Source organism: Oncorhynchus nerka, linkage group LG23, assembly GCF_034236695.1.
Source record: "Oncorhynchus nerka isolate Pitt River linkage group LG23, Oner_Uvic_2.0, whole genome shotgun sequence".
Classification (NCBI taxonomy): Eukaryota; Metazoa; Chordata; class Actinopteri; order Salmoniformes; family Salmonidae; genus Oncorhynchus; species Oncorhynchus nerka.
This window is the reverse complement of record NC_088418.1, coordinates 58,653,642-58,672,629: the sequence shown is the minus strand read 5'-3', so window position 1 is coordinate 58,672,629 and position 18,988 is coordinate 58,653,642. Positions and strand designations below refer to the sequence as shown.

The window sequence follows — 18,988 nt, the reverse complement described above, 5'->3', positions numbered from 1 at the left end:
TAACCAAACCATGAGAAAAGTAGAACGGCACAGAAAGAAAATACTGCCTGTTGACAACTTTATTGCTTCACACAATATGTGAGCCTATCCATACAAACGTGGGTAGAAAACAAACAAAAATCACTCTAAAAATTACAAAGTCTGACTGCTACCCATTAATCTATGCCTGGTATGGACAGAGTAGGGGAGGACAGTCCATGCACCTCAGATTGACATGATCTCTGGTCCAAGCTCATATTCCTGCTGTGGTAAGGTGGAGTGGGTGCATTCTGTACAGAGACAGGTCACATCATCTGGTGGCTTTCCCATTCTCGTGGAGGTCCATTCTGTTAACAGTAGAAACAAAGTCAACTAATTATTTATCATAAGGCCGTCTACTCCATAACAGGTACTGGACAATCAGATTTCAGTCAAGAAAACAAACAACATCTCTATCAAACATTATAAACTGGGTGGTATGAGCCCTGAATGCTGATTGGCTGACAGCCGTGGTACATCAGACTGTATACCACGGGTTTGACAAAACATGTATTTTTACCACTCGAATTACTTTGGTAACCAGTTTATAATAGCAATAAGGCACCTCTGGCGTTTGTGCTATATGGCCAATATACCACGGCTAAAGGGCTGTATCCAGGCACTCCACGTTGCATTGTGCATAAGAACAGCCACTAGCCGTGGTATATTGGCCATATACCACACCTCCTTTCGGCCTTATTGCTTAATTAGAACTAGGGGCTATAATACACTGATGTGGGGAATGGTTATATACAGTACATTATCACACACCCATTCTCATCTTTAAGGTGCTGGTATAACTCTGCCTTGTTGTTCACAGAGCTGATCCTTCCGGCAAACTCCTGGTGTTTCCTGGAGTTGGCCACAGTGATTCTGTTAGTCCACATGGTGAGCAGGGACACCGGACCTACATTGTAACCACAGGGCGAAAACACACACAGAGACAGAAAGATCAGTGGAAAGGAACAATACTGGTACTGGCACGCCTAATCAACGTATTGTCTCTAAATAAAAAAGGTAATACAGTGATGATACAAAACAAATAATAATAATAATAGAATACTTCTCATTGCAATGATAACCATGAACTTGGCATTGGACAAACATGCCAGGTCAGACCATGGATCTGAGGACAATAAGGTCCAGGCCAACCAGAAGGGGGGAGGGCATGCACCTTTGGCTTTTTCAGGTAGTTGAATCTCTTCCAGACGGGGCTTCTTGTTGAGAGGCTCTGGCGAGTCAGGAGAATCCTTTATGACCTCCGACTCCCCCTGCTCCTCCTTTACACGCTCTACCACCCCCTTCAGCCTGGTGAAGGAATCAAATCAAATTGTATTTGTCACATGCGCCGAACACAACAAGTGTAGTAGACCTTACAGTGAAATGCTTACTTACAAGCCCTTAACCAACAATGTTTTAAGATATTCAAAAAATATATCTTAACAAGTGTTAAGTAAAAAATGTATAAGTAAAAAATAGAAAATAAAAGTAACGAATAATTAAACAGCAGCAGTAAAATAACAAGCGAGGCTTTATACAGGGGGTACCAGTACAGAGTCAATGTGGAGGCTATATGCAGGGGGTACCGGTACAGAGTCAATGTGGAGGCTATATACAGGGGGTACCGGTACAGAGTCAATGTGGAGGCTTTATACAGGGGGTACCGGTACAGAGTCAATGTGGAGGCTTTATACAGGGGGTACCGGTACAGAGTCAATGTGGAGGCTTTATACAGGGGGTACCGGTACAGAGTCAATGTGGAGGCTTTATACAGGGGGTACCGGTACAGAGTCAATGTGGAGGCTATATACAGGGGGTACTGGTACAGAGTCAATGTGGAGGTTATATACAGGGGGTACTGGTACAGAGTCAATGTGGAGGCTATATACAGGGGGTACCGGTACAGAGTCAATGTGGAGGCTATATACAGGGGGTACTGGTACAGAGTCAATGTGGAGGTTATATACAGGGGTACTGGTACAGAGTCAATGTGGAGGTTATATACAGGGGGTACTGGTACAGAGTCAATGTGGAGGCTATATACAGGGGGTACTGGTACAGAGTCAATGTGGAGGTTATATACAGGGGGTACTGGTACAGAGTCAATGTGGAGGCTATATACAGGGGGTACCTGTACAGAGTCAATGTGGAGGCTATATACAGGGGGTACCAGTACAGAGTCAATGTGGAGGCTATATACAGGGGGTACTGGTACAGAGTCAATGTGGAGGTTATATACAGGGGGTACCTGGTACAGAGTCAATGTGGAGGCTATATACAGGGGGTACTGGTACAGAGTCAATGTGGAGGCTATATACAGGGGGTACTGGTACAGAGTCAATGTGGAGGTTATATACAGGGGGTACTGGTACAGAGTCAATGTGGAGGTTATATACAGGGGGTACTGGTACAGAGTCAATGTGGAGGCTATATACAGGGGGTACTGGTACAGAGTCAATGTGGAGGTTATATACAGGGGGTACTGGTACAGAGTCAATGTGGAGGCTATATACAGGGGGTACCTGTACAGAGTCAATGTGGAGGCTATATACAGGGGGTACCAGTACAGAGTCAATGTGGAGGCTATATACAGGGGGTACTGGTACAGAGTCAATGTGGAGGTTATATACAGGGGGTACCTGGTACAGAGTCAATGTGGAGGCTATATACAGGGGGTACCGGTACAGAGTCAATGTGGAGGCTATATACAGAGGGGGCTATATACAGGGGGTACAGAGTCAATGTGGAGGCTATATACAGGGGGTACCAGTACAGAGTCAATGTGGAGGCTATATACAGGGGGTACCGGTACAGAGTCAATGTGGAGGCTATAGAGTCAAGGGGTACCAGTACAGAGTCAATGTGGAGGCTATATACAGGGGTACCAGTACAGAGTCAATGTGGAGGCTATATACAGGGGTACTGGTACAGAGTCAATGTGGAGGTTATATACAGGGGGTACCTGGTACAGAGTCAATGTGGAGGCTATATACAGGGGTACCGGTACAGAGTCAATGTGGAGGCTATATACAGGGGGTACCTGGTACAGAGTCAATGTGGAGGGGGCTAGTCAATGTGGACAGGGGGTACCGGTACAGAGTCAATGTGGAGGCTATATACAGGGGTACCTTGGTACAGAGGCTATATACAGGGGGTACCGGTACAGAGTCAATGTGGAGGCTATATACAGGGGGTACCGGTACAGAGTCAATGTGGAGGCTTTATACAGGGGGTACCGGTACAGAGTCAGAGTCAATGTGGATGTGGAGGCTATATACAGGGGGTACCAGTACAGAGTCAATGTGGAGGCTATATACAGGGGGTACCGGTACAGAGTCAATGTGGAGGCTATATACAGGGGGTACTGGTACAGAGTCAATGTGGAGGCTATATACAGGGGGTACTGGTACAGAGTCAATGTGGAGGCTATATACAGGGGGTACCGGTACAGAGTCAATGTGGAGGCTATATACAGGGGGTACTGGTACAGAGTCACAGAGTCAAGGGGGTGTACAGGATGTGGAGGTTATATACAGGGGAGTACCGGTACAGAGTCAATGTGGAGGCTATATACAGGGGGTACCGGTACAGAGTCAATGTGGAGGTTATATACAGGGGAGTACCGGTACAGAGTCAATGTGGAGGCTTTATACAGGGGGTACCTGGTACAGAGTCAATGTGGAGGCTATATACAGGGGGTACCGGTACAGAGTCAATGTGGAGGTTATATACAGGGGAGTACCGGTACAGAGTCAATGTGGAGGCTTTATACAGGGGGTACCTGGTACAGAGTCAATGTGGAGGCTTTATACAGGGGGTACCTGGTACAGAGTCAATGTGGAGGCTATATACAGGGGGTACCTGGTACAGAGTCAATGTGGAGGCTTTATACAGGGGGTACCTGGTACAGAGTCAATGTGGAGGCTAGATACAGGGGGTACCTGGTACAGAGTCAATGTGGAGGCTATATACAGGGGGTACCTGGTACAGAGTCAATGTGGAGGCTATATACAGGGGGTACCTGGTACAGAGTCAATGTGGAGGCTTTATACAGGGGGTACCTGGTACAGAGTCAATGTGGAGGCTTTATACAGGGGGTACCTGGTACAGAGTCAATGTGGAGGCTTTATACAGGGGGTACCTGGTACAGAGTCAATGTGGAGGCTATATACAGGGGTACCTGGTACAGAGTCAATGTGGAGGCTTTATACAGGGGGTACCTGGTACAGAGTCAATGTGGAGGCTATATACAGGGGGTACCTGGTACAGAGTCAATGTGGAGGCTATATACAGGGGGTACCTGGTACAGAGTCAATGTGGAGGCTATATACAGGGGGTACCGGTACAGAGTCAATGTGGAGGCTTTATACAGGGGGTACCTGGTACAGAGTCAATGTGGAGGCTTTATACAGGGGTACCTGGTACAGAGTCAATGTGGAGGCTTTATACAGGGGTACCTGGTACAGAGTCAATGTGGAGGCTATATACAGGGGGTACCTGGTACAGAGTCAATGTGGAGGCTTTATACAGGGGGTACCTGGTACAGAGTCAATGTGGAGGCTATATACAGGGGGTACCTGGTACAGAGTCAATGTGGAGGCTTTATACAGGGGGTACCTGGTACAGAGTCAATGTGGAGGCTATATACAGGGGGTACCTGGTACAGAGTCAATGTGGAGGCTTTATACAGGGGGTACCTGGTACAGAGTCAATGTGGAGGCTATATACAGGGGATACCGGTACAGAGTCAATGTGGAGACTATATACAGGGGGTACCAGTACAGAGTCAATGTGGAGGCTATATACAGGGGGTACCAGTACAGAGTCAATGTGGAGGCTATATACAGGGGGTACCAGTACAGAGTCAATGTGGAGGCTATATACAGGGGGTACCAGTACAGAGTCAATGTGGAGGCTTTATACAGGGGGTACCTGGTACAGAGTCAATGTGGAGACTATATACAGGGGATACCGGTACAGAGTCAATGTGGAGGCTATATACAGGGGATACCGGTACAGAGTCAATGTGGAGGCTTTATACAGGGGATACCGGTACAGAGTCAATGTGGAGGCTATATACAGGGGATACCGGTACAGAGTCAATGTGGAGGCTTTATACAGGGGATACCGGTACAGAGTCAATGTGGAGGCTATATACAGGGGATACCGGTACAGAGTCAATGTGGAGGCTTTATACAGGGATACCGGTACAGAGTCAATGTGGAGGCTATATACAGGGATACCGGTACAGAGTCAATGTGGAGGCTTTATACAGGGGATACCGGTACAGAGTCAATGTGGAGGCTATATACAGGGGATACCGGTACAGAGTCAATGTGGAGGCTATATACAGGGGATACCGGTACAGAGTCAATGTGGAGGCTATATACAGGGGGTACCGGTACAGAGTCAATGTGGAGGCTATATACAGGGGATACCGGTACAGAGTCAATGTGGAGGCTATATACAGGGGATACCGGTACAGAGTCAATGTGGAGGCTATATACAGGGGATACCGGTACAGAGTCAATGTGGAGGCTATATACAGGGGATACCGGTACAGAGTCAATGTGGAGGCTATATACAGGGGATACCGGTACAGAGTCAATGTGGAGGGGCACTGGGTAGTCGAGGTAATTGAGGTAATATGTACATGTAGTTAGAGTTAAAGTGACTATGCATATAATAAAAACAGAGTAGCAGCAGCATAAAAGATGGGTCTGGGTAGCCCTTTGATTAGCTGTTCAGGAGTCTTATGGCTTGGGGGTAGAATTCAACACAGTATGACACAGTGACCAGGAGAATACCAGGGTAAAATCCTAAACTGGTATATACAGTACCAGTCAAAAGTTGGGACACCTACTCATTCAAGGGTTTTTCTTTATTTTTTATATTTTCTACATTGTAGAATAGTGAAGACATCAAAACTATGAAATAACATATATGGAATCATGTAGTAACCAAAAATGTGTTAAACAAATCAAAATATGTTTTATATTTGAGATTCTTCAAAGTAGCCACCCTGCCTTGATGACAGCTTTGCACACTCTTGGCAATATCTCAACCAGCTTCACCAGGAATGCTTTTCCAACAGTCCTGAAGGAGTTCCCACATACGCTGAGCACTTGTTGACTGCTTTTCCTTCACTCTGCTGTCCAACTCATCCCAAACCATTTCAATTGGGGTGAGGTCAGGTGATTGTAGAGGCCAGGTCATCTGATGCAGCACTCCATCACTGTCCTCCTTGGTCAAATAGCCCTTACAAAGCCTGGAAGTGTGTTGGGTAATTGTCCTGTTGAAAAACAAAATGATAGTCCCACTAAGCACGAACCAGATTGGATGGCGTATCGCTGCAGAATGCTGTGGTAGCCATGCTTGTTAAGTGTGCCTTGAATTCTAAATAAATCAGACTGTCACCAGCAAAGCACCCTCAAACCACCTCCACCATGCTTCTCGGTGGGAACCACACATGCAGAGATCATCTGTTCACCTACTCCACGTCTCACAAAGACACGGCGGTTGGAACTGATGGATTCTATTCAAATGTAACATGTTTCAAGATAAACTGTAGTTTGTTTGTATCCTGTTTAGTGAGTATGAATGGAGTTTAGGCCATGAAACTGTGTGTATGCTAATTCAGAAAGGTTGTTGACCTAATCAGATAAGAGAAAATTGCCTAGGATCAGAGAGCAGGGTCAGGCCCAGGACATTGAAGATGGACGGGTTGTGATTCTGACATCTAGCTAAACAACGAGAGGACCATGGACATTCCACAGGGGAAAGGAGGGAAACTCATTGTGTTCATAAAATGTATAGCCTACAAGAGGGTGGTGACCAAAAGGAGGGAAGAAGATGAGATGTTCTGTGAACTTTCTAAATGTATGCACTCAGCTGACTGTATCCTTGGTATTAAACACTTGAAACTTCTCTTGAGCTTTTGGGCTCAATTCCTTATTGCAAAGAGGTTGCAATAGCAGTTCTTTTTACCAGAACCAAAAATCTCAAATTTGGACTCATCAGACCAAAGGACAGATTTCCACCAGTCTAATGTCCATTGCACGTGTTTCTTGGCCCAAGCCAGTCTCTTCTTATTATAAGTGTCCTTTAGTAGTGGTTTCTTTGCAGCAATTCGACAATGAAGGCCTGATTCACGCAGTCTCCTCTGAACAGTTGATATTGAGATATATCTGTTAATTGAAATCTGTGAAGCATTTATTTGGGCTGCCATTGTTCCTGAGGCTGGTAACTCTAATGAACGTATCCTCTGCAGCAGAGGTAACTCTGGGTCTTCCTTTCCTGAAATGCATTCCAGGTAACTACCTCATGAAGCTGGTTGAGAGAATGCTACTTTGAAGAATCTCAAATATAAAATATATTTTGGTATGTTTAACAGTTTTTTGGTTATTACAGGATTCCATATGTGTCATTTCATAGTGTTGATGTCTTCACTATTATTCTACAATGTAGAAAATAAAGAAAAACCCTTTGGGGCAGAATTCTTTTCAGAATCACAAAGTTGATTGGATGCGGGTCTGTTTTTTAAAACAGTAGGTCAGGCGTGGGTCCAACAAAATGTGTATTGTGTCACCCTGACCTCTCTGACTCCTGCCAGCTCTTGTCCTCTGAATCCTTGTTGATATTCTTCTCTGCCTTGTCCTCCTTGTCCTCCCTCTTCCTCCCCCGTTTCTTCCTCTCCTCCTCCTCGGGGGGTTTGCTGCGGCAGGCGATGATGCAGTCCAGAACCCTCTGGTGTCGCTCACTGCCAGCCACGTGGGTCTTCACCAGAGTCTCCAGCTCGTTCCACATGATGCGGTACTGCTCATCCCTAAATCCCGGAGGAGACATTAACCAGTCAGGACAGGAGACCAGGCAGACACACTGAACTTATATGCGGTTCCCACATCCAAACACTCAGGGAGCGACACAGTTACACACTGACTCTCTCCGGTACACATCCTAAACATACAAACACACACATAAAAACAAACACATACACGCACAAATATGTGTACACAAACATACGCTGTTCCCACCCCTAAACACTCAAGGTGTGACACTAAGTCACAACATCTGTCTCTCTCTGTCTCTCTCACACACACAGAGACAGACTACCTTTTAGGGCCCTTTCCCCTGGAGCCCACAGTGGAGATGGGAAGAGGGTCGTTCTTCCTCTCCATATCCACCAGGTTGTAAACGGTCTTCTGGCAGGTCAGCAAGTCCTCCTCACTCAGACTCTCCTTCACTATGAGATTAGCCAGCGGAACCACCTGGATCACACACACATACAATGAACACACAGACAAAATTAAACACACGGTTGAAAAATAAACATACTGAGTGCTGTAAGGTGAACAACTGTGCAGTGTGTGAAAGAAGACTAAGGTCCTGCTCACCGCCTGCATGTTGAAGATGGTGGTCTGGGAAATGATCATTGGCCAATAGCGAGTGTAACGCTCCAGCTGGGCTTTGGCCCTCTCCGCCGGGGGCTTCCCATTAGCCTCAGTGTCTGGAGACTCTGGGACAGGAGTCAGACGGTTCTCCCTCATGAACTCTCCGAAGTCCTGCAGCAGACACACCAAAAAGACTGGTATAAAACTTCTGGTCCCACTTTAAAATAAGTGTCCAGTGTTAACATGGTAGTTACATAGACAGTGTAAATATAGGACATTACAGGTACACATTGTTATATAGAACACAGTACACAGCTGCTATACCAATTTGTTGTGTGTTTTCACGTTGACATTTTATATGCATTAGATTTGTAAACAAACTACAATTAGTTGTGACTAAACCTCCTCTGCACCTTACAGTGATGTAGTAGTCAGTCACTAAGGGGTGGAGGAGGAAGGAGTGTGAGGGGCTTACAGTGATGTGGTCACTAAGGGGTGGAGGAGGGAGGAGTGGGAGGGGCTTACAGTGAAGTGGTCACTAAGGGGTAGAGGAGGAAGGGGTGGGAGGGGCTTACAGTGAAGTGGTCACTAAGGGGTAGAGGAGGAAGGGGTGGGAGGGGCTTACAGTGATGTGGTAGTCAGTCACTTAGGGGTGGAGGAGGAAGGGGTGGGAGGGGCTTACAGTGATGTGGTCACTAAGGGTAGAGGAGGATGGGGTGGGAGGGGCTTACAGTGATGTGGTCACTAAGGGGTAGAGGAGGAAGGGGTGGGAGGGGCTTACAGTAATGTGGTAGTCAGTCACTATGGGGTAGAGGAGGACGGGGTGGGAGGGGCTTACAGTAATGTGGTAGTCAGTCACTATGGGGTAGAGGAGGAAGAGGTGGGAGGGGCTTACAGTAATGTGGTAGTCAGTCACTATGGGGTAGAGGAGGATGGGGTGGGAGGGGCTTACAGTGATGTGGTAGTCAGTCACTATGGGGTAGAGGAGGACGGGGTGGGAGGGGCTTACAGTAATGTGGTAGAGGAGGAAGAGGTGGGAGGGGCTTACAGTGATGCGGTAGTCAGTCACCCGGCCCCCGCAGCCCTCGCTAATGGAGGGAGGGTCCTCCAGGGTGGAGCGGGTGCTATTGAGCACGTGCAGGAAGATCTCCCCGCCGTGACTGCTCAGCATGTGGCTGATGACCTTTGACCCGGACTTCCTGGGCTGCTCCAGCAGCACTGAGCGACCTGCAATGCAATCAATCACCATCTGTATTTCAACTACATTTGTTTGTATTCTCCATATGCAAGTAGTATTAACATTTAGGGTAGGTGGTAGAGACATGGGGCCAGGGCAAAAATATTCAGGTTCACCGTTCAGCAAGAAGTTGGTCAAACACGATGAGGGTCGGCTGTTGACGTCCGTAGGCGAGATCCGATAGGCTCCAGTGCAGTAGTGCAGTTCTGAGCCACCAGTTCACACACAGACACACGCAAGCAAGATGGGAAATATCCAGATAAGCCAAAGGAGAATATTACATTAAATGCTCTTGGGATTTTGATGTGTCGATATCAAGGATATTTTCAGTCATTTTTCAATCGCTTCTTTTATCTTTATAATTTCAAACATCACTCAAGCCCCACCTCTACCGGGACTTTACTTTCAGTTAGCGTGACGTCAAACATACAAAAAATAACTACGTTTCCCAGGGTTCATGGTGCCTACCTACACTGTTGGTGCGAGGAGTGCACCACTTAAGAGTAACCGTCTCCTTAAGTCCACTGTCTCGACTCGTACTACCAGCCATGTGCAGGTCGCCTGAACAACAGAAAAAGAGGATAGATGAAAGGGAGAACTGAATGTTTATTTTAGTGGTTTATGGCCAAGCCACTAAAAGCCACAATAACTTAGTGGCCAAAACAATACAGATTATTATTATTATTATTTATTTTTTTAAACCTCACCACTTTTGAAGAACTCAAGATGGGCGTCCCTGTGATGCAGGAGTTCTACGTCGTAATTGGCCGACGTGTTGGCGTGCTGCTCCTCCTTCACACCCACAGTAGAAGGGGAAGAGAAAAAAAAAACAGACATCAGCGAGGTATTATTTTCATTGACGTTGTAGTCATTTGGCAGACGCTCTTATCCTACTTGCAGTAGTGAGTGCCTATCCACTGATGCCATCAAGACAAACAGACATGGCTGCTTTCTTGTTAACAACAAGGGTTCGAGAAGTACCAGCAAATGCATAAACCACTGATCTTAGCATCGTCTCGGTCTCTGGCTCCCTCTCTTTCGTTCTTCCTATAAGGTGATTCCGGTGATGTGAAGATTGACAGCTGTGGTTGTTGCAGACTAAAGTTTAAGGGTCTGACATGTATTTCAGTGAAAAGGGGCATACATGTTCTCTAACCCAGATGAATAACATGGGACTACGTGGGGGACAAAAACATTTGGGGTGAAAGATAGGCGTCTACCTGCCTGTCATGGCTAAGGACTAAATTACTTACTATTCAAATGAGAGAAAGAAAGAGAGGAAAGAGAGAGGGAAAGGAGGGACAGAGGGTGGTCTGATACCAATACGTACTACTCAACACAGCACAAAGGACCACAACAAGACACTACAAGGAGGGACTGCGACCAATCAACTGAGGTAGAGAAGGCACCAACAAGGAGTCAGACAGGACATGAGGCCGGGGGGGGCAAACTACAGGGCACGTAATGCGTACATTCTCATCCACCAAACATGCTAACACTCTCAACTCTGATTGGCTGCTGGAATGTAACGTGGACAATCGGCGGTCAATCAAAAGTGAGAGCTGTTGAGCGTCCGATGGATGGACAAAACCAATCCACACAGCCTTGCGTTCTGCGGTCCCTCTTGGTGTGTGTTTAAGAGTACTGACCTGCTCGCAAACATTTAATGTGGGCTAGCAAAACAGAAAATACAGCATGAAAACAGCAGCGGTTCCAAGAGTCATTTCAACATGATGATGAACAAAGAACTGTGTGTAAAATCATAGTGCAAAATGGCTGACGGGGAAGAAGGAAGTTTGTGACATTTTGGGCCCGAGGATGGGGTGGGGCAAGGTTAGGGTATCAGAAGGTTGAGGCGAGTGAAGCGATAGGTGCATTGGGTGGAAGGGCCAACAGAAATGTGTAATGTGTTGGTTTGTGGATGCAGAGAAAATAAGTTGACGGGTCAGGATAGGTCATTTTGCAGACGGGACGTCGCCCTTTTCAAAAACTCATCCAGCCATCAAAAATAGCCCACCTTATACCTTAAATAACTAATCTAACATCAGTCATGACATGAAGGAGGCGGGAAAATAGTTAACTCAAGACTGCTGGGACACAGCCCTGAAGGAAGTAATGGGTGGGAGTCAGTGAAAAGGGTGAAAGGTTATAGATGGGGCTGGTGAAGGCCTGAACCTTGGGAGAGCTAGAGGACAGAAGACGTACCTTCATTGGGATGTTGGTGATGGTGGTGGAGGCAAGGTCAAAGTGCTGCTGCACTAGAATGTTGAGTTTGGTGGCCAGGTGCCTCCCTGCCCGCACACTGTGAACCTCGCTGGTCAGCAGAGAGGAGACCTGTCGGTACAGAGGAGGACTATGTAGGACTTTAACACTAACAAAGTAGCATGCCATTTTTTATTGTATGGCATCTCTATAGAACTTGGTAACTACAGCATGTGGAAATGAGCACACGTTAACAGGATACTAACAGTATACTTTATCTCCATCAGATTAAGTTTGCGTTGATATGACAAAGTGTTTTACATATCTAGATTAACCTTTAGACTAGGTGAAAAAAGTCAATTTAATGCAACCCTGAGCAGGTTTAAACCTACCTCTTTCTTTGGCCGGTCTGAGACCAGGGTGTCCTCTCCTTGAGGGAAGATGTGGACGAGCACCAGCTCACACTGCTGGATAGGCATCAGTCTGAAACACAGAGACACATTGGAATGCATCGGGAGGATTCAAGACACTTCCTTAGGATCCTCTCAAAGCCCTTCTAAGATGCCCAATGAAATTAACCCAGTCTAACAAATCTCCTCCTCTAAATCCATTTGAATTCTCCCATCAAAAATCTGACTTCTAGAGTTCATCTTTTATCCCCACTAAAGAGTGTAAAAACAGTGTTATTCTCTTCTCAATCTCTCATACCTGTCTGAGCCTGCTGCCATCTTGTTTTGCTCTAGAATGGTCTCTTGCACACAGTCCTCCAGCATTCGCACATGGGTGTCACTGTGTAACAGACAGAAACACACAATACCCCATTAGGACTTCCATGGATGCCTTCAAAGATGGGCATTACTTCAGTATCTACAGGTTCTCAATTAATAGCCAGGTTTAACAGAATCAATAAATCATCTCTTTTGGTACGGTCCTTCGGTGGCTCGCTTTTGGAGACAGGTCCTAGAGTGGTTAAGTCATAATGTCTGTGTTCAGAGGGACCTACAAACAGTACTGTTAGGAAATCTGAAAAACCAGCATCAATCAATGGTAAATAAGAGTATTTATTTTAAGGGAAATCTTGGTACAAACAGAGAGGTTCAAGACCTTTGTAAGTCTTCACAGTAAAATAGAAGAATGTATTGCAAAAGGAAATATTAAGACTGTAGTGTACTGGGAAAGATGGGTTAGTCTGTGGACATCTGAGGGTTGGAATTAAGATTGTAGTGGTCAATTCGTCAGGGCATGGACTCTACAAGCTCTCGAACGCGTTCCACAGGGATGGTGGCCCATGTTGGCTCCAATGCTTCCCACAGTTGTGACAAGTTGGCTGGATGTCATTTGGGTGGTGGACCATTCTTGATATACACGGGAAACTGTTGTGCGTGGAAAACCCAGAAGCATTGCAGTTCTTGACACTCAACCCGGTGCACCTGGCACCAATTACCATATCCCGTTCAAAGGCACAACTATTTTGTCTTTCCCATTTACCCTCTGAATGACGAATACACAATCCATGTCTCAAGGCTTATCAATCCTTCCTTCTTTCATCTATACCAGGGCTCCACCTATGTGAGAATGCTGTTCATTGACTACAGCTCAGCGTTCAACATCAGTGCCCTCAAAGCTCATCACCAAGCTAAGGATCCTGGGACTAAACACCTCCCTCTGCAACTGGATCCTGGACATCCTGACAGACCGTCCCCAGGTGGTGAGGGTAGGTAGCAACACATCTGCCACGCTGATCCTCAACACTCCCCAGGGGTGCGTGCTCAGTCCCCTCCTGTACCCCCTGTTCACCCACGACTGCATGGCCAGGCACGTTCCAACACCATCATTAAGTTTGCTGACGACACAACAGTGGCAGGCCTGATCACAGACAATGACGATACAGCCTATAGGGAGGAGGTCAGAGACCTAGCCGGATGGTGTCAGAATAACAACCTATCCCTCATCGTAACCAAGACTAAAGAGATGATTGTGGACTACAGAAAAAGGAGCACCGAGCACGTCCCCATTCTCATCGATGGGGCTGTAGTGGAGCAGGTTGAGAGCTTCAAATTCCTTAGTGTCCACATCAAACTAGATTGGACCAAACACACCAAGACAGTCGTGAAGAGGGCACGACAAAGCCTATTCCCCCTCAGGAAACTAAAATTATTTGGCATGGGTCCTGAGATCCTCAAAAGGTTCTACAGCTGCAACATCGAGAGCATCCTGACCGGTTGCATCACTGCCTGGTACGGCAATTGCTCGCCCTCCGACCGCAAGGCACTTCAAAGGGTAGTGCGTACGGCCCATTATATCAATGGGGCAAAGCTGCCTGCCATCCAGGACCTCTACACCAGGCAGTGTCAGAGGAAGGCCCTAAAAATTGTCAAAGACACCAGCCACCCCAGTCATAGACTGTTCTCTCTACTACCGCAAGCAGTACTGGAGTGCCAAGTCTAGGACAAAAAGGCTTCTCAACAGTTTTTACTCCCAAGCCATAAGACTCCTGAACAAGTAACCAAATGGTTACCCGGACTATTTGCATTGTGTGCCACCCCCCAACGCCTCTTTTACGCTGCTGCTGCTACTCTCTGTTTATCTTATATGCATAGTCACTTTAACTATACATTCATGTACATACTACCTAAATTGGCCCGACCAACCAGCACATTTGCTAACCGGGCTATCTGCATTGTGTCCCACCACCCACCAACCCCTCTTTTTACACATCTGCTACTCTGTTCATCATATATGCATAGTCACTTTAACGATACCTGCATGTACATACTACCTCAATAAGCCTGACTGACAGGTGTCTGTATATAGCCTTGCTACTCTTTTTTCAAAATGTATTTTTACTATTGTTTAATTTATTTACTTACCTACACACACACACACCTTTTTTTTCTCGCATCATTGGTTAGAGCCTGTAAGTAAGCATTTCACTGTAAGGTCTACACCTGTTGTATTCGGCGCACGTGACAAATAAACTTTGATTTGAAGTGGATTTAACAAGTGAAATCAATAAGGGATTATAGCTTTCACCTCGATTCACTTGATCAGTTTATGTCAGGGTTCCCCAACTGGCGGCCCGTGGGACAAATTTAATTTGACCCCAAAAGTTTTTTAAAAAGTGTAAAAAATATTTTTGGACATAAAATATTGCAAAAAGACCAGGAAATCATCTCCAAGTCATTTTAATTTCGGAAATCTGTTCCAAAGTATTTCCACGCATAATAGACATATGTAATTGTATACAAAAATCAGTAAGGTTTGAAGTGATTATGTTTCAGACTTCTGTTTGAGTTTCTTGCGGTCAATGTGTAGTCCATACAATATTTGTAATTATGTTCCAGCCCCCTGAACATTCAAAAAAAATATTGGCCTGCAGCTAAATCCAGTTGATGATCCCTGGTCTATGTAAAGTACACTCAGTGTATATATAGAATTGTAATGTTTTCCCCAGGTCCTCCAACTAGGGGAGAGGGGGGTAGGGAAATAATACAAATATATATATATACACGGTACCAGTCTAAAGTTTGGACACACCTACTCATTCAAGGGTTTTTATTTATTTGTACTATTTTCAACAATGTATGAAATAACACAAATGGAATCACGTAGTAAGCAAAAAAGTGTTAAATCAAAATATATTTTATATTTATACCCTTTGCCTTGATGACAGCTTTGCACACTCTTGGCATTCTCTCAACCAGCTTCAAGAGGTAGTCACCTGGAATGCATTTCATTCAACAGGTGTGCCTCAAAAGTTAATTTGTGGAATTTCTTTCCTTCTTAATGTGTTTGATAGCCCTATTTGGTAAAGTCCACATTATGGCAAGAACAGCTCAAATAAACAAAGAGAAATGACAGTGCACCATTACTTTAAGACATAAGCCAGCAGCATACCACCCTGCATTCTACTGCTGGCTTGCTTCTAAAGCTAAGCAGAGTTGGTCCTGGTTGGTCCCTGGATGAGAGACCAGATGTTGCTGGAAGAAGTGCTGGAGTGCCAGTAGGAGGCCCCCTTTCCTCTGGCCTAAAAAAATATCCCAATGCCCCAGGGCAGTAACTGGGGACATTGCCCTGTGTAGGGCGCCATCTTTCGGATGGGACGTTAAATAGGTGTCCTGACTCTCTGTGGTCACTAAAGATCCCATGGCACTTATTGTAAGAGTAGGGGTGTTAACCCCAGCGTCCTGGCTAAAATTCCAATCTGGCCTTCATACCATCACCTAATCATTCCCAGTTTACAATTGGCTCTTTCATCCCTCTCCCCTGTAACTATTCCCTAGGTTGTTGCTGTAAATGAGAATGTGTTCTCAGTCAACTTACCTGGTTAAATAAAAAAAGAAAATAACTTTCTTCAAGTGCAGTCACAAAAACCATCAAGGACTACCATGGAACTGGCTCTCATGAGGACCACCACAGGAAAAGAAGACCCAGAGTTACCTCTGCTACGGAGGATAAATTCATTAGAGTTACCAGCCTCAGCAATTGCAGCCCAAATAAATGGGTTCAAGAGTTCAAGACACATCTCAACATCAACTGTTCAGAGGAGACGGTGTGAATCAGGTCTGCAAAGAAACCACTACTAAAGTACACCAATAAGAAGCAGAGACATGCTTGGGCCAAGAAACACGAGCAATGGACATTAGACCAGTGGAAAAGTGTCTTTGTGAGACATGGTGTGAGTGAACAGATGATCTCCGCATGTGTATTTCTCACTGTAAAACATGGAAGATGAGGTATTATGGTGCTTTGCTGGTGGCTGTCTGATTTATTTAGAATTCAAGGCCCACTTAACCAGCATGGCTACTGCAGCAATACGCCATCCCATCTGGTTTACGCTTAGTGGGACTATCATTTGTTTTTCATCAGGACAATGACTCAACACACCTCCAGGCTGTGTAAGGGCTATTTGACCAAGAAGGAGAGTGATGGAGTGCTGCATCAGATGACCTGGCCTTCACAATCACCCGACTTCAACACAATTGAGATGGTTTGGGATGAGTTGGACCGCAGAGTGAAGGAAAAGCAGCTCAGCATATGTGGGAGCTCCAAGACTGTTGGAAAAGCATTCCAGGTAATTGATGGTTGAGAGAATGCCAAGAGTGTACAAAGCTGTCATTAAGGCAAAGGTTGGCTACTTTGAAAAATCTCAAAATATATTTAGATTTTTTAAACACTTTTTTGGTTACTACATGATTCCATATGTGTTATTTTATAGTTTTGATGTCTTCACTATTATTCTACAATGTAGAAAATAGTAAAAAATAAAGAAAAACCTGTGAATGAGTAGGTGTGTCCAAACTTTTGACTGGTACTGTATAAAAGGGGATTAGAATTTATTCAAGTAATGTTATTTGATAGTTTCAAATCTTTCTGTTGATTTCATAGCTGATCTATCCCTTTAAAAAAATGGTATTATAAGAAATAAACAGGTTTACTAACTATGTTCATGTTTACCTCTTGGCGTTTGTGAGGCAGATAATGCGTCCCCTATTGGCCACCCTGTCAGCCGTGTCCATGAGGGTGGTGCGTGCCTCGTGCTGGTACTCAGTGATCTTACACAGTGACTCCACCGCTGCCACCAGGCCGTGCAGGACACTGCAACACTCAGGGTCCTCCTGCGGGTTAGGTGGACCCACAGCTGCCAGAGCAGACATGAGCTATCACATGAATACAAAGGGAAGAAGGTTAAGTCAACCATACATTACAACAAAACCTCAATCTCGACAGGATTGGTTAAACTCAAAATGAGACAATAAGATTGGTAGTAGTGTCGTGAGTGGTGCAAAAACAAAAAGGTGTAGACTTTCAACAATGGATTGTACATCACTAACTCTATGATTCTAAGCAAAATTGTTTCCCTGTTGATAAATAAGCATTCATCTCACGAAGATGGAAATAAAGTACCTCATGAGTGCTTTGGTCCTCTTGCCTCCAGCTGTTCAGAATATGGAACTCTGAATCACTCACAATGTAGTTGATCTGAAACATAACCACTGAAGCAATATAATGTGCTGTGCCCAACTCAGAATATGAATGAACACAGACGAGTTGGCAACCACACAGATAGACTATACTCTGTTCTGACCTTGGCTAAAACAGACTAGACCGCCAGGCTATGGGATGGAGGGACTCACCAGTTTCCTGAGGGGGTAAACGTCATAGAGGATGCGGCAGTACTCCATGGAGCACTCCACAGCACAGGTCCACAGGGACTTGGACACTGGGGCCAGCGGGATCATGCCCTGACCACGGCTTTTTGTCAGCACGTCACACTCCACCTGCTGCCGACAGGACTCTGCCATGTAAGGGCAGTGGTCGACCACGAAGGCCGTCTTGTGGGAGACTGAGAACATCTTCATCTCTGGTTCAGCCCTGTGTGAGTTCTGCAGAGGTGATCGGAGGAAAAATTTAGTCTGGTGTTAAGATACCATCTCTTCTTAATTTAGATGAAAAGAGCAAGGCACCAGTAACGTTAGCTAGCTACAGCCTACGTAGACACCAATTTACATTGCTAATATATACTGTAGCTAACTAGGCTAGAGAAACATTCCCTATGACAATGTTATATAGCTATAGATTTAGCTAGCTAACGTTAATTGGCTAAGATAAGTTACCCTGGCCCCTGCAATGTCGTTAGGATAACGGTCGTTAGCTAGCTTGCTTACTTAACTTGTCTAGCTAGATTTACTTAGTAGCGTTAGCTAGCCAGATAGTTTCTAGACCAATTAAAACACTTCATTACTACGTTAGCTAGCTAGCTAAGTAGTGGGTGAGCAGTCTGCAGAAGTACCTGGGACCAAATGAGACTGAGGCACGTCGATTTGCTGCCGTTAACCCAAGCTAATGTTAGTTTAGTTTGCTAGCCAGATTAGCTATCAAACATAGTTAGCTAACAAATTAGTCTAAAATAAAGTCAGATTTTCACACCATATAGCACCCGTACTGTATGGTTCCTTTCCACCAACGAAAATACGGATTGTAGTTGTACAACTAAGTGAATAGCTATCTATCTAAGTAATAAAACGACATAATACTGGAGCAAAATAATCAAAAGCGGACGTAGCCGTAGATGTTGTGGATGGAACTATGTCCGTCGGGTATGGATGGTCCGTGTCTTACTTCAACATCTTTTCATGGT

At 45.3% G+C, this 18,988-nt stretch overlaps 1 protein-coding gene across 4 annotated transcripts; it reads right to left on the bottom strand.

The window, feature by feature from the left end:
- Window positions 1-41: 41 nt before the first annotated feature.
- LOC115107135 (integrator complex subunit 13) lies at window positions 42-18,988 on the bottom strand. Of its 4 annotated transcripts, none has more exons than XM_065008361.1 (17): window positions 18,970-18,988; window positions 17,985-18,233; window positions 17,755-17,829; window positions 17,305-17,507; window positions 12,556-12,636; window positions 12,240-12,330; window positions 11,851-11,979; window positions 10,353-10,437; window positions 10,114-10,206; window positions 9,762-9,851; window positions 9,457-9,635; window positions 8,412-8,579; window positions 8,131-8,285; window positions 7,613-7,843; window positions 1,193-1,326; window positions 790-925; window positions 42-326 (listed from the first exon to the last, which is right to left on the bottom strand). In XM_065008361.1, exons 2-17 carry the CDS (start codon window positions 18,207-18,209, stop codon window positions 290-292), a joined length of 2,112 nt encoding a protein of 703 aa, XP_064864433.1. In that variant the 5' UTR covers window positions 18,210-18,233; window positions 18,970-18,988; the 3' UTR covers window positions 42-289. The 4 variants fall into 4 exon arrangements, with proteins under 4 accessions (XP_064864433.1, XP_064864432.1, XP_029486416.1 ...); XM_065008360.1 differs by lacking the exon at window positions 18,970-18,988 and adding an exon at window positions 18,641-18,947; XM_029630556.2 differs by lacking the exon at window positions 18,970-18,988 and adding an exon at window positions 18,778-18,947.

Coding starts and splice junctions, on each gene's coding strand:
- LOC115107135 (XM_029630556.2), bottom strand. Junction 11,980..12,239: donor CAGACCGGCCAAAGAAAGAG/GTAGGTTTAAAC, acceptor CTGTACCGACAG/GTCTCCTCTCTGCTGACCAG. Junction 9,852..10,113: donor TCCTCGCACCAACAGTGTAG/GTAGGCACCATG, acceptor CTGGTGGCTCAG/AACTGCACTACTGCACTGGA.